Genomic DNA, 14,740 nt, shown 5'->3' with positions numbered 1-14,740 from the left:
TGTTTCCCTCCCTGTCCATCATCTAATGATAGGTTCCCACATAATGGATTTATATTAGTAATACAGACAGAAAAGCAGGCCTCAAAATCTGATAGTTTTCTTTTAGATGACCAGCTTTTAGACTATTACATAAAAGATACAGCTTAAGTGTTCTGGAAATGAGTAAAAGTGAATCTTATGTCCCAGATAGTATTAAAGAGTACTTTTGCATCACAGAAACTTGGCAACTTGCATTTCTTGTGTCAATATAATTTAAAGTACTCTAATTTTCTGCCTGAAACTTATTTTTATAGTTTGGTTGCATGTACTACCTAACCTTTAAGAAAGAAATATGAATTTATTTGTGGTATTGTTTGTTGCTTTTCTTTTTTTTTTTTTCTTTTCTTTTTTATTTGAGACGGAGTCTCGCTCTGTCACCCAGGCTGGAGTGAAGTGGCGCTATCTCGGCTCACTGCAAGCTCCGCCTCCCGGGTTTACGCCATTCTCTGGCCTCAGCCCCCCGAGTAGCTGGGACTACAGGCGCCCGCCACCGCGCCCGGCTAATTTTTTGTATTTTTAGTAGAGACGGGGTTTCACCGTGTTAGCCAGGATGGTCTCGATTTCCTGACCTCGTGATCCGCCCGTCTCGGCCTCCCAAAGTGCTGGGATTACAGGCTTGAGCCACCGCGCCCGGCCTGCTTTTCTATTGAAATCTAAATATGAGTTAAGAATTGTCTTCCTAATGATATAAAATTAATTTAACTTTAACTTCAGTAGGATGTGATTTATATTAAATATTTAAGTCCAGTATATATGGTCTTCAGAAAGGAGTAAGAAAAAGCTGTTATCCAGGTAATATATTTTACAACAGAATATTCAAGTATGATTTATTATAGTGTTGTTTCCTTTTTTTAGTTATCAAAGTATAAGAACCTAAAAGTTTCTAATATTGCTGACTGAATAACCTTAATTCAAAATTTTTGTTTTACACAATAACTCTTAAAAAATTCTTGCAGTCAAAGAAACAAGAATGTACAATTTTTCAACCATTTAAAGATTAGAAAGCAAAACACAAAATATTTTATTGTAGAATTTGTTTTAACCCGTTATGATTGTTATTATGCAGGTAAAAAGAAAATATTTAACTGAAGCCGAAGGGTATCCATGTAAGAAAGGTGTAACTTAGTTCATTCAAAGACAAGCATTTGTCAGTTGATAATCACAACAGGCAAAAAAGAATTTAAACATTGAGTAAAATAATGAATTCACTGCACACAGTACCAATATTTTGGAAGGTCTAACACTTAAGAATAATATATCACTGGACGCTACAAGTCATTGTAATGAAGCTTTTCAAGTTGAGTAAGCTGCTTCTTCTTGGATTCTTAAGTAATTTTATTTGTTGTTTTTATACATAAAGTTAATTCAGAAACAAATAACATTGCTTATGTTGTTATATGAAGTTTGTATGTCTAAAACATTGTCAAACATTTTCTTAATATTGGTGAGGTCTTGTATAAACAGAAACACATGGGGTTTTAAAAAATACCTAATTTTTTTTTTTCCCTAATACTAATACTATTTGGAAGATTCCGGAGTTCAGAGTTTGGGTGGAAAGAAGTGTAGATGAACTAAGTTGTAAATTTCATATCTTATCACTTAAATCGCAAGATGGTTGAGGTGAAGAACCTTCTAACTGTTACTGCTCACGCTCAGTCTCAGTGAACTGTGTTCTCCTGGGATTCCTGAAGATGTTGCTTCTCAAACACTATCAGGGTAGATGCTTCTAGTCTTTCCATTGCAAGGGTTCTCAGCTGTATTGTCGCTTGTATTGTGTTCTAGGGACCCAATGCCATGCAGGTTAGAAAGCGTTGGTTAACTCTCAGGGGTCTGATCTGTGGCTGTGTGTTATTGCAGACTTTTAGAAGGGATTGTGGTAGGGGGTGGGGAATTTAGGTAAGTGGTTTCTAGTATGGGGATTTAACTTTGCCCATGTGAATAATAGCACACTAATATAGACACAGTTTCTCCACTTTTCAGGAGTGTCACACATGTCCCTTGCAGAGTGACATCCAGCAGAATGGGATGTTTACTACTGCCCAGTATGCAGAACTCACTACGTACTTTTCACAAGAACCTTTCCAGTCCATTCTCTGAAGAAACACATTTATCTTTCTCTTAAAAAAAAAAAAGTTTTTCTTTTTTTGAGACAGGCTCTCACTCTGTCGCCCAGGCTTGAGTGCAGTCATAGCTGACTGCAGCTTTGAAATCCTGAGCTCAAGCGATCCTCTTGTCTCAGCCTCCTGAGTAGCTGGGACTACAGGCATGTGCCACCACACCCAGCTAATTTTTAAAATTTTCTATAGAGATGAGATCTCACTATGTGGTTTAGGCTGTCTCAAACTCCTGGCCTCGAGTGATCCTCCTTCCGTGGCCTCCCAAAGTGCTGGATTATAGGCATGAGCCACTGTGCTCAGCCACATTTATCTTTTTGAGATCCTCTTGGCCTTCCCATTGTGACTTTCCTAACTTTCCTCTCCTGCTCTAATGTGCTTGAAGATAGCAGACGGTGGACTCTTGATAACACTGGGGAGACGAGCTGGTTCTCCCTGGCCACTCCTGGCAGGAGACTCTCCCTTGGAATACCAAAGCTTTGGGGAGGGACGGTGGGGCCGTGGGAGGTCATGCTAAGTCAATAGGAAACTTGTAAGAAACATTATGTCCCTTGACCTCTCTCCTGCCCATTTCTAGTCTGAGACTTGAGTAATCAAAATGTGATTTTGTCATGATTAGTATAGGATTGAATTAAAAACTCAGACTCGAGCCAAATGGCATGGGTCCAAATCCCAGTTTTAACATGGACAAATGTGTTGTATTTCTTTTTTTTTCGGTTCTAATTAGTTCTTGAACTCTCTCTAGAGAGTGGCTATAAACTCTAGCCCTGCTCTGATGCAGGGGAGGTGGTCATGGCTGTCTGCAGTGTGCCTTTCATGGGATACTTCTTTCTCCTGGTGGAAGGCCTAATGCCTAAGTGTCCACCTGTGACCAGATGTCCTGTCTCACAGGGACTTGATTATATTGACAGACACTCTTGGGGCTCTTGTCTGACCTGTTTCCAGTTTATTCCTACAAAGATAGCCACTCTCTGGGAATGCCCTGACCAGGAAAAACTGTAGATGCAGGTGTGTCGGGCAGGTGAGACACAGAGGAGGAAACATGAAATAGCAGGGGTGCATGAAATAGCAGAGGCAGTGTATTACTCACAGATCCCAGAGAGGAGGGCAGCACGCCTCGCAGGGCCAACAGGAAGAGGGGAGCTCTCTGGGACACAGACTCAACCAGTGTGTGAGGAGCAAGAGAGATGGGGGACCAAAGCCTTCACTGTGGTCCAGGGCATTATCCAAGCAAGTTTTCCTTCTGGGAGTTCTAAATAGTGGGTCTAAAGAAAGCAGGCATGAGTTCCGTGGAGTTACGCTGTGACCGAGAGGTGGTCCCGGCAGCATAATTGCATGGTCCACGTGGGGTGTAGGGGTCATGGAGTGAGTCACATATGCTGTATCTGTATGTCCCAAAGTGAGATGGTCACCAGCAGGCAGTTGTATATGGCAGATTTCTGGATGGGCTGCCTTGAGGAAGTCAGAGGAGGCAGAGAGCTTGAAGCTATGTCAAGGGCAACTAACCCCTGTTTCTGATATGAGAAAGTTAAGCCTGGATTCACAATGGATGCCAAAGCAACATAAAATTATGAGAATTCACTATAGGGTTCTTTCTTATCTGAAAAAAAGGGGATTATAGTACTGGCCTTGTAGATTGTTGGGGAATTAAATAAGTTTGTGTATTGTAGTGTACACAGAACAGTGCCTTCCACATAGTAGTAATCGTGTGACTATCCCAACTCTCTTCTGAGATCAGCGTTTTGTTTATTTTTTCCCCTTTGTTCAAACTTGCTAAGTCTAAGACATTCTGTTCCTTTCATTTTCTTACTGGATGTTCATTAAGCATAATACTTGCTACCAAATATATGTGTGGGGTTATATCAGTAATATAAAAATATCCTTCTCTCTCTACTTAAGAATTTTATGGAGAAACATTCTCTTGCAAATTTATACAGCATATTCATGACATTTTATTAGAATGTGAAATATATACTATATGTGATATAATTACAGATTTTTTTGTGGATTGACATTAGTGTTTTAATTTTTTGTTGGTTTTTGTGGTATGGCTTTTATCATTTTGATTTCCATGGCGCTAAGTCTTTAATCGAGGGTGTAGTATTTAATCTATCCCATTGGTCTTATAAAAAATAGACTCTATGTTTAACAACCCACTTTATAATGGAGTACCTGAGATTTTAAAGTGACCCATCTGATGTCCATCATGCCTAGCTGTTTGCCTAAGCCACATCATATAGTTTATTTCTTGTTTTCTAACAATTTGTTTTAGATGCACATGACAGGTCAGATTTACTAAGACATACGCATAAATAAAGTCACAACTTGGGTGATTCAAAGCACGAGCCTGAATAATAATAATGATTGTGATATTTGCTAATACTGATCAAACCAAGCCAACATAGCTGAAGGATCCATAAGTATTTTAAAAAATAAAAATACAGTGGTATACACTTTCCTGGAAGTGTTTTGTTTGGCCGCTATTCTGTAGCTTGGATGGATGAGGGGAGAACTGTTCTGATCACTCCTATTTGCTCTGAGGTCATGTAGTGAAATGCGTTTTACCTTAACTCATAGTTAGATTTCCCTCTGTAATATTGCCAGGACTTTTTCCACCCTTAACTGAAAGCGAGTCTCTGAAGTCATATTTAACTTTTAAATTGCTATCCTATTAGTAATTTAGGAACCATTTAGGATTACTTTCTAAAATACCTTTCATCAGATAATATAGACAGAATAAAAATAAATGATTCTGCATAACTCATTTGATATGTGTATTACATTGATAATTGTCAGGTTATTGTGAAATTTACAGGATATTTAGATATGTTAAGGACAAAATTTGTTGTTTCTAATATCCTTTCTTCTTTCCACTATTTTTATCAAGACATTTCTTTTAAGCATTGAACAGATTGATTTACCAACAAAACTGTTCTATGAAAATAAATATAATCCCCTTAATGAAGACATTATTTTGAAAAAAATGCTGAAGATTTTTGTTCTGGTTATTTTTCCCATTTGGTTATTTAATAAGCTATGTAAGGACTATGTTTTGACAAGTTAAGTGTATGCATTCTTTTTAAAACAAGCCTGTAGTGCAGCCTAAAATGTAGTTTGGCATAAATTCTATGTATTTGTTGACTGATAATTTTGAAACATTTAAAATACGTTTGTTTTCTCCTTTGGCTTTTCTAAGATGAGGAAACAGTTGAGTGTGGTAGGTGGATTTTTTTTTTTCCTTTGGGTGCAACATCTTCCTATTCTAATTGTATTTTCTGCACATTTAATCATTTCCTTTCTCATTTTCTTTGTGCTTCTCAGAGGAAATTAAAGGTACATGTGTAAGTTACCCTGCATAGTCTAGTAATTTTATTTAGTGCACATATATGTAGGATTAAATTGAATATAACAAGCAACTTATAAATGTACTCTGTTGTACATCCAAACGTCCATTGTGAAGTTACAAAACCAAAAATTGTGGTTGGACTTTGTGTTAGAAAGAAATATACATTTTTTTTTTGCTTTATGCAGCAGAAACATAGAATGTAATCTGAAATAATACATTATATTTTTATTCTGTTAGTAGTCTGAAATGTGAATGAAATAAACAGTATTATTCAAATGTATTGACAGACTTATTTTGGTGTATGATCTAGGGGCACCTTCTCAATTATTTGATTTCTGTGCAGTCTATGCTGCTAGTTCCACAAGAAAGAGGCCTAAAATAATAAGTACCCCACTACTTAAATAAAGTTTTTAAGATACGTATAGCCTAGTATTCATGTGACTTCAAAATACTAGCGCATTGCTTACTTTACAAATGTTTTTATCAGTTCTTTAAAAAAATAGCAATATCATTCTCCCGTTACTTCCCAACATGAAATCTCTTCTTATCAATAGAAAGGATGTATTTTCATCTTCATCTTTCTGTCTAATCCAATGAGCCAAAATTAGTGCTGTATTTTTACCTATTATCTAAGAACCTGATTTACAAAAATAAATTTACTTTGGGGGATCCGTTGGCATAGTTTTCTTAACTTTAAAAATATAGGTCAGGCACGGTGGCTCACGCCTATAATCCCAGCATTTTGGGAGGCCAAGGTGGGCAGATCACCTGAGGTCAGGCGTTCGAGACCAGCCTGACCAACATGGCAAAACCTTGTCTCTACTAAAAGTACAAAAATTAGCTGGACGTAGTGGCGCACGCCTGTAATCCCAGCTACTCAGGAGGCTGAGGCAGGAGAATCGCTTGAATTCAGGAGGCGGAGGTTGCAGTGAGCTGAGATTGAACCATTGCACTCCAGCCTGGGCAACAGAGCAAGACTCTGTCTCAAAAAAAAAAAAGAGAGAAAAAGAAAGAAAATATAAACCTCTCAGACAAGTCTCGTATAATTTTCTTGTACCTGGATCAAGAAACCACCGAAGAAAGTTGGGGGAATTAAAAAAAAGAACACACACAAAACCCTGCATGATATTTTAAAATGTCACTTTAAACTTAAATATAAAACAAACTGTTTTATGTTTAAGAGTGGCATTGCAAGGGCTGTTCTATGCTGTGCTTTACCTAATTGTTGTAAGTGGTTTTTTTTTTTTTTTTTTTTTTTTTTTGCATCTGCGGCTGGCCTTCTAACTGTTCTGCTTTATTTCTTGGCTTTTGTTCTGTATGCTTTTACACTCCATCCAGAAGATGCTGACTGTGCTGGTAACAACAGTGGAACCTATATAGGTGAGCACTTGGCCATGGAGGAGGATCTCTTTCTTTCTGTTGCTTTCCTTGAAGTCATTACCTCATTTTATCTGAAATGAGCGCATTTGCACGCGCATGCTCTGAGATTCGGTGGGGGTGGCACACACCTTCACGTTACCCAGGCTCAATGGGCTGGACACAAAGGGTTTCCTAGTGTGCTTTGGTTATTATATTCCAGAAATGTTCCAGATGCCCTATCTTTATATTAATCTAATTTATATTTTTGATGTAAGATAATATAATTATATAATTTTTGATAGAGAATGAAAAAGCATCCTATTGGCACTAAGCAATTTTACACAATTAATGGCATCTGGACTTTTCTAATTACCTAGTTCATTGTGAATTAATCAGCACTTCTAAACAACCTTTTTCTTCCCAACAACTTTCTGCTTATTTGTTGTTGTTGTTGTTTTTGAGATGGAGTCTCACTCTGTCACCCAGGTTTGAGTGCAGTGGCACAGTCTCGATTCACTGCAACCTTTGCCTCCTGGGTTCAAGTGATTCTCCTGTCTCAGCCTCCTGAGTAGCTGGGATTACAGGCACACACCACCATGCCTGGCTCATTTTTGTATTTTTAGTAGAGACAGGGTTTTGCAATGTTGGCCAGGCTGGTCTCAAACTCTTGACCTCAAGCTATCTGCCCGCCTTGGCCTCCCAAAATGCTGGGATTACAGGTGTGAGCCACCATGCCCGGCCACTTTTTGCTTATGTTTTCTTATGATTTCTTATTCCCACAGGCCCCTCCTAAGTAAACATTGACTGAACAGTTCCAAATATAGTTAAGCCCTATGACCAACTTTCTAATCTGTATGGGCAGGAAAAATTTCTAGTTTTCAGATGCCAAGGGTTGTTATACACAAAAATGTTTAGAAATTGCTCAAAACATTAAAATGATCTTCCCTAATGTTTTACCCTCAGACTTTCCCACTCTTGCCACATCCAGGCATCATGACAAACTCTCTGCTTTTAGTAGTGAGAGGGAATGAATCGTGTAGAGACATACTTTTATTTTATTATTATTATTTTTTGAGACAGGGTCTGGCTCTGTCACCCAGTATGGAGTGCAGTGGCATGATCTCGGCTTTGCAACCTCCGCCTCCCAGGCTCAAACCATCCTCCCACCTCAGCCTCCCAAGTAGCTGGGGCTACAGGCCTGCACCACCACGGCCAGCTAATTTTTTTGTATTTTTGGTAGAGGTGGGGTTTCACCAGGTTGCCCAGGCTGCTCTCAAACTCCTGAGCTCTAGCAATCCACCTGCCTCGGTCTCCCAAAGTGCAGAGATTATAGCATGAGCCACCATGCCCAGCCAGAACCACATGTAGAGATCAGCTGCTTCAGCTCTCTTATTTTAAGATTAATTATTATGTATGATGATAATATCTCCTGGTTATTGAAGAAATGCACCAGAGACTATATTTGGTATTTACTGTGTATTATCTCTAATACTGTGAGGTTAGTGGTATTGTATTTATTTTAAGAAAAAGAAACAAAGGTCAAGAAAGTTTACAGTATTTACCTGAGGACTCAAAGATGGTAAATGGAGCATCCTGAAGTCACATCCCCATCTAGAGAGACAGAATATTTGTACTGTATCTTTTACAATTGCTGCCTTTTGATTTTTCATTTTACAAAACAAACTAGAAAACCCTTTCCAGATATATGGAGTATTTCAATTTCTAGGCTAGAGAAAATCTACTAAGTAAGAATTGAATGATGAGAGAGATTTTATTAAAATTGTATTCTTTACTCATTTCAGAATAATACAGTGTGCCAGATACCTGGTACATCCATTAACACCTCCCCCTACATCACCAGAAACTGTAATGGCTTAAAACAACAAGCATTTATTCTCTTGATACTGTGGTCAGCAATGTGGTTCTTCTGGCCTGGGTCAACTTGGTGGATCTGTTCAGTCTGGGGTCTTGGCTGGGGTCTGGTTGGTTTGGGGGGTGCTCAGGTAGGGGAACTTGTTTGTGTTTGATGGAGTCTTTCACCTTTCACAAAACTAGCCCATGCAGTGGTCTCAGATTCCAGAGAACAGCAAAAGAAAACAGTCTCCAGGATGTAAATGCTCAGGAAGCCTCTTCTTGCATCAGATCTGCTAATATCTCATTGGATGAAACAAGTCTCATGGCCAAGCCAGGGTTACTGTGGAAGGAGACCCCCTGAGAGCTTGGTTACAGGGAGGTATGAAGATGTGGACAGCCATCACTGCACGCTTCTATTTCTCTCAAAAATAGAAAGAGTGGTACCTACTCCCTAAACTTTAAGGGCTTATACTCAGTCAATCAGGCAGTAGAGATTATAGAAAACTGCCGCGTAAAGCACTATCTGATGACTGTCACATAAAATCCTGTGATTCTGAGAAGGTGGTGATCATCTCAGCCTGAAGCAACCAGATACCCAGTCCCACAAGAGAGGCCGTGAGAGCTGGGCAGCAAGGGTTAGGTGTAATTCTAGGTAGCGTGGGGGATAAAGATAGAAGAGAATAGCATGAAAATAGATGACTTGCAGAGCACTGGACATATTTAAGTTCGATGATATGTAGATAGTGGGCCTGGAAATTTAGTTTGGTACTGTATAATGTGAGATCATAAGTTTTAGATTAAGTAATTTACACATTTATTAAAGTTTTGCCAGATTTTGGCACCCAGTGTTATTCTTTGTATGACATTTCGTCCAAAGAACAAAATATGGATTTTAAATGTGTGTCTGTCTTCCAGCATTTAGGAGTGTTGTGAAATGAGTATTTAATCAGTAAATATATTATACATTGATGTGCAAAAGCAAGGGGTGATCAGAAATGTGGGCTTCTTTAGAGCACGTAAAGAAAATGAGTTCTGACAAAATGCCATTGAATTTGGCAATGCGGAATCACTGCTGACATCTGAGAAACATTTTCACCGGAAGCCGAATTGCAAGGTGTCAAGAAGTGACAGAGCTGACAGCAGAGGAGGGATCACAGTTGAGTCCGAGGCAGTTTTTACAGTTGAGGATAGGAGTGCTGCAGTGGGAGAGAGGATGATCTCATTTTTATAGGCAGAGATGACCGAGCCAATGGTAAAGAATTGAATATCTGAAAAAGGAAATAATTAACTGTGGTTAACCGTTAAATGATTCAAAGCTTCTAAATAACTTTTTCTTTCAAATATCTTTTTGATTTTGTTTCCATATGACTTATTATTCCCATAACCCCTCTAAATAACCGTCGGCTGAACAGCCCCCAATATAATCAACTTATGATTAACTTTCTAAGGAAATCTCCAGTTTGGAGATGCCAAGGGATTTTATTAACACAAACAAAAGCAAGACTCTCTAGAAATTGTTACAAGCATTAAACTTATCTTCACCTACATTTCTCTTCTGACTTTCTCCCTACTGCTGTGGACAGGTGTCCTGGTAAGTTCTGTGCTTTTAGTAGTGAGAGGTAATAGACTAGAAACACAGTTTTAGCAATCAATTCCATTAGAGAAAAACGTCCAAATAAGACTAGATTGGGTAGAATTTAAGACTACGGGAGGGTTTAGATAAAAGAATTTGGCACTAGCAGGTGAAGTTAAGCATACAGATATCACATGGCCCAGCAAAATTATTTCTTTGGAAAAGGTGGTGAACTTTGTGCTTCCAAGAGACCATTCTACATCATCCAATTATAGAAGAAGACAGGGGACCATCTAAGTAGAATGAGAATAGCATGAATCATGTAATAATTCATATCAAACTGGTGGCTCACAGACACTCTGGAGGAGAAGGACACTCAGGAGTTCAAGACCAGCCTGGCCAACATGACGAAACCCCGTCTCTACTAAAAATACAAAAATTAGCTGGGCATGGTGGCGCATGCCTGTAATCCAAGTGACTTAGGAGGTTGAGGCAGGAGAATTGCTTGAACTTAGGAGGTGGAGGTTGTAGTGAACTGAGATCGCACCATTGTATTGCAACCTGGGTGACAGAGCCATACTCTGTCTCAAAATAATAATAATTAGCTGAGCTGTGTTATAACTGATTCCTTAATGGAGAGATTAAGAGCACTCCAGTTCATTGCAGTCCATACCATTCCTCATTACTTGCCAATTCCGAGACTGGTGCTTGTGCTACAAGAGCGAAGTATTTCTTTGTATCCATATTCTCAACCATGGGGAAGTAAAGGTAACCCAAGAGTATTTCTAGAAAAATGAGACAACATATTTCTTCAAGGGCTGATGTGCAAAATATATTCCTATTGGCAGATGGATAACTTAAGGTCTTTTTGCCTACCTGGCTTTGACAGGTTTTTTTGTTTTGTTTTGTTTTTCTTTCTTTTTTTATTTTTTGTGATGGAGTCTCGCTCTGTCTACAGGCTAGAGTGCAGTGGCGTGATCTTGGCTCACTGCAACCTCCGACTCCCTGGTTTAAGTGATTCTCCTGCCTCAGCCTCGCGAGTAGCTGGGATTATAAAGTACCAGCTTTTCACTCCATTCAACTCTTGGTCTTAGAAAAAATAGTTTCATTTCCATCCTTGAGTATGGCAAAGGGAAAAATGTGGCCAGTGTGTTTTAGTATATGTGCATCATGACAGCATTTCTTTATGTTCTCCTGGTCTAAATACTTATTCTGATGTGTGCAAGAGACAACCACAAGGTTTGTGCACCTAGAAGTTCCTTGAGATAACCACCAAGATAAGGAAACCTAGGAGGATACCTGAGAAGAGAGTCATACGATATAAAAAGGCTTTTAAAAAGAATACGTCCTTCCACAGTGAAATAGTAGGACAGATAAATGAATAGTGTTGCTGATAAAAGTATCTTCTTTTATGGAAACACTTCAACTAATAATCAAAGATTTGACGTTAGTTCTTTTGTAGAATAAGCAAGTTTGATCATAGTCTCCCATTTAAAAAAGAATATATTGCTAAAAAGTGACTTTGTTACAAATAGCTTGAGAAAATTGATTATCTTGTGGAATTCTGTTTTTTCCCCAAAGCCAAATCCTAAAAATGCCTACAGATCTTATGTGGTTTTAAAACAAGGCTCATAAGCAACACGCTAACATAAATGGCAAAACTATTTTATGATAAACATATGTATTTAGCGAACGTGTTAAAATGTTCTGTGACTTTTTGTAATTGTGGGACTTTTTAGTAGTTTTCCTCCCCCTCCCACTTTTTTCCTCTTAACCATTTCTTAATCCCCTTTTTTTGGTTGGGTTATTCATCAGTCTTCTGTTAATTTGATGAGCTCTTCTTTTATTATGAATATTCATCCCTTCTCTGTTGCTCACATTTTCTTCTGGTCTTCTGGTTGTGTTTTAACTTTTTCTGTGCTATATTTTAGAGCATATAGGTATTTTTCTTTTCACAAATCTGTGAATCACTTCCTTTTTGTCTTCTGTTTTCTTTTTGTATTCCTCATACCAAAATTATTTAAAATAATTTAAAATTGCGGCCAGGCGCGGTGGTTCACACCTGTAATCCCAGCACGTTGGGAGGCTGAGGCGGGCGGATCACGAGGTCAGGAGATCAAGACCATCCTGGCTAACACGGTGGTGAAAGCCTGTCTCTACTAAAAATACAAAAAATTAGCTGGGCATGGTGGCGGGCGCCTGTAGTCCCAGCTACTCGGGAGGCTGGGGCAGGAGAATGGTGTGAACCCAGGAGGTGGAGCTAGGAGTGAGCTGAGATCGCGCCACTGCACTCCAGCCTGGGCGATAGAGCGAGACTCCATCTCAAAAAATAAAAATTAAAAAATTAAAAAAACGTAAAATTGTATGTTTTCTTCAAAGTACTATATGCATTTGGTTGACGCAGATGACCGGCAATCCAAAATGGGAGTCTCCTTTCCTCCCCTTCCTCCCCATTCCTAGGGCCTCTGTCGAGAGAGAACCACCTTAGCTCTGGTTGGCATTTTCTTCTGGTATTTATAGAATATAACTTTCTTATAATGCTATTTCTGGATTTTATAAAAAAATTTTTTTTTGAGTGCCTTTTACATTCTAGATGCTATTCTGGGCACTGGAGTTTCAACAGAGATCAAAACAAACATCCTCCTTTTCTAGCACTTTTGTGTTGGGAGTAGGAGTGGAGACAGATTGTGAACAATTTGTTAGATGGTAATAAAGTGCTAAGAAGAAAAGTAAGGTGGAAATGGAGATGGGGTGATGAGGGAGCTGGGAAAATGGGCGTTTCAAATGTAAATATGGTGGTCAAAGAAGGCCTCCCTGAGAAGGCCATGTTTGAGCAAAAACCTAAGTGAGCCTTGTTGGGAATAAGCATTCCAAACAGTGGTACAAGCATGTGCAAAGGCCCTGAGACAGGATGCATGTGCACAGGCCCCCAACAACGTGTGCAAAGGCCCCGAGACAGGATGCATGTGTACAGGCCCCCACAGCGTGTGCAAAGGCCCCGAGACAGGATGCATGTGAGCAAACCCTCCAACAGCATGTACGAAGGCCCCGAGACAGGATGCATTGTGCATAACTGTGTGCAAAGGCCCTAAAGATGGGTCAAGAGACCAGAGTGACCAGAGCAGAGTGAATGGGGAGAGTGATAGGAATTGAGGTTGATGAGATAACGGAATGTTTGTGGGAGGAGGAACTTTGGCTCTTATACTCCAGATCATTGAAGGGCTCTAAGCAGAGCAGTAACATGAACTGCCTTCTATTTGTAAGGGTCATGCTGGCTGATCTGTTGGGAATGGATTTTGAGGGAGAAAGAGCAGAAGCAGGGAGCTCCTGTCGTCATTCAGGCAGACAATGATTGTGGTTGGAAGCAGATGTTATCTATGGAGGTGGTGAGAAGATGTCCCATTCTGGATATATTTTGATGGTAGAACTGAGGAGATTTCCTGACAAATTGGCGAACCAAGGATGGGTGTATGGTTTTGGGATTTAGTAGCTACAAAGATGGAGTTACTATTTACTGAGATGGGAAAGACTGTGGAGGAGTAAGTTGGGCTGAGGAAAAGTTCAGGGATTCCACTTGACATCCAAGTAGAGATCTATGACACTCCAAGATTTAAATACCAATTTTTATGAGAATTATACTTTAAAACCATATTTAATAAGCTATCACTGATGTGAAAGTACACTATGTGGTATGATTCTTACTGACCTGTAACATACCCATTTCTTAGAGGTTAGCATGTTTATTAATGAAAGAGGTTTGGCTTTTATTATTGAAAGAAAGGAAAAAGCTCACTGGGCAATGTAAGTTGTATGTAGTTTGTATAAAATTTTGTAATAATCCAAGTGCAGTGACGCACACCTGTAATCCCAACTACTCCAGACGCTGAGGTGAGAGGATCGCTTGAGGCCAGGAGTTCAAGGCTGCAGTGACCTACAATGCTGCCACTACAGCCTGGGTGACAGAGTGAGACCCTATCTCTTAAAAAGAAATTAAATCATAGTAATAACATGAAGGTAAATTGCTAATATGCTGTAAATATGAATTGCCAAAATTTACACCATTTAAAGTTGAATCTCTGTAAGTCAGGAGCTGCCTGTATATAAAGATTGTCATATCATATATGTTTATGTATGTACTTGCATATATATGAATTATTAGAAAAAATTCCTTTCTTCCTATAGGCTTTTGAAAATTTTGCTTAGCTTTGGTGGATGGCATGGAAGTTGGTTTATTTTCGGTTTTCCAGAACAGTGTGTTTGCTTCCGAAGTATAATTGCTTCTCGATGGTTGAACAGTCAGCATTAAAAATTCTCCTTTTTCCTGCCGCAGTACAAAATAATCCATATGAAGAGTAATTTTTTTGTAACATTGATCAGATTTACAGACTGTTTTCCTCTGGCTAATTCATTATAGAAAACTTGTTCTAATCAATTCACAAAGCGTCACCTATGCAT

At 39.0% G+C, this 14,740-nt stretch overlaps 1 protein-coding gene across 11 annotated transcripts in view; it reads left to right on the top strand.

The window, feature by feature from the left end:
* MPP7 (MAGUK p55 scaffold protein 7) overlaps nt 1-14,740 on the top strand; it is a 252,467-nt gene that overhangs the window by 190,578 nt on the left and 47,149 nt on the right. For 3 of the 11 annotated variants that reach the window (XM_074000713.1, XM_074000710.1, XM_074000711.1), the window contains 2 exons: nt 5,350-5,370; nt 5,475-5,777. The exons of 7 other annotated variants lie outside the window; for them this stretch is intronic. In XM_074000713.1, the coding sequence (XP_073856814.1) occupies nt 5,350-5,370; nt 5,475-5,512 (59 nt within the window). In that variant the 3' untranslated portion in view covers nt 5,513-5,777. Of the gene's footprint in view, nt 1-5,349; nt 5,371-5,474; nt 5,778-6,837; nt 6,880-14,740 lie in introns of those variants that run through there. One more of the 11 variants, XM_074000712.1, reaches the window with a different exon arrangement.

Source organism: Macaca fascicularis, chromosome 9 (genome assembly GCF_037993035.2).
Source record: "Macaca fascicularis isolate 582-1 chromosome 9, T2T-MFA8v1.1".
In the NCBI taxonomy this organism is placed as follows: domain Eukaryota; kingdom Metazoa; phylum Chordata; class Mammalia; order Primates; family Cercopithecidae; genus Macaca; species Macaca fascicularis.
This window is presented reverse-complemented; position numbering and strand designations above follow the sequence as displayed.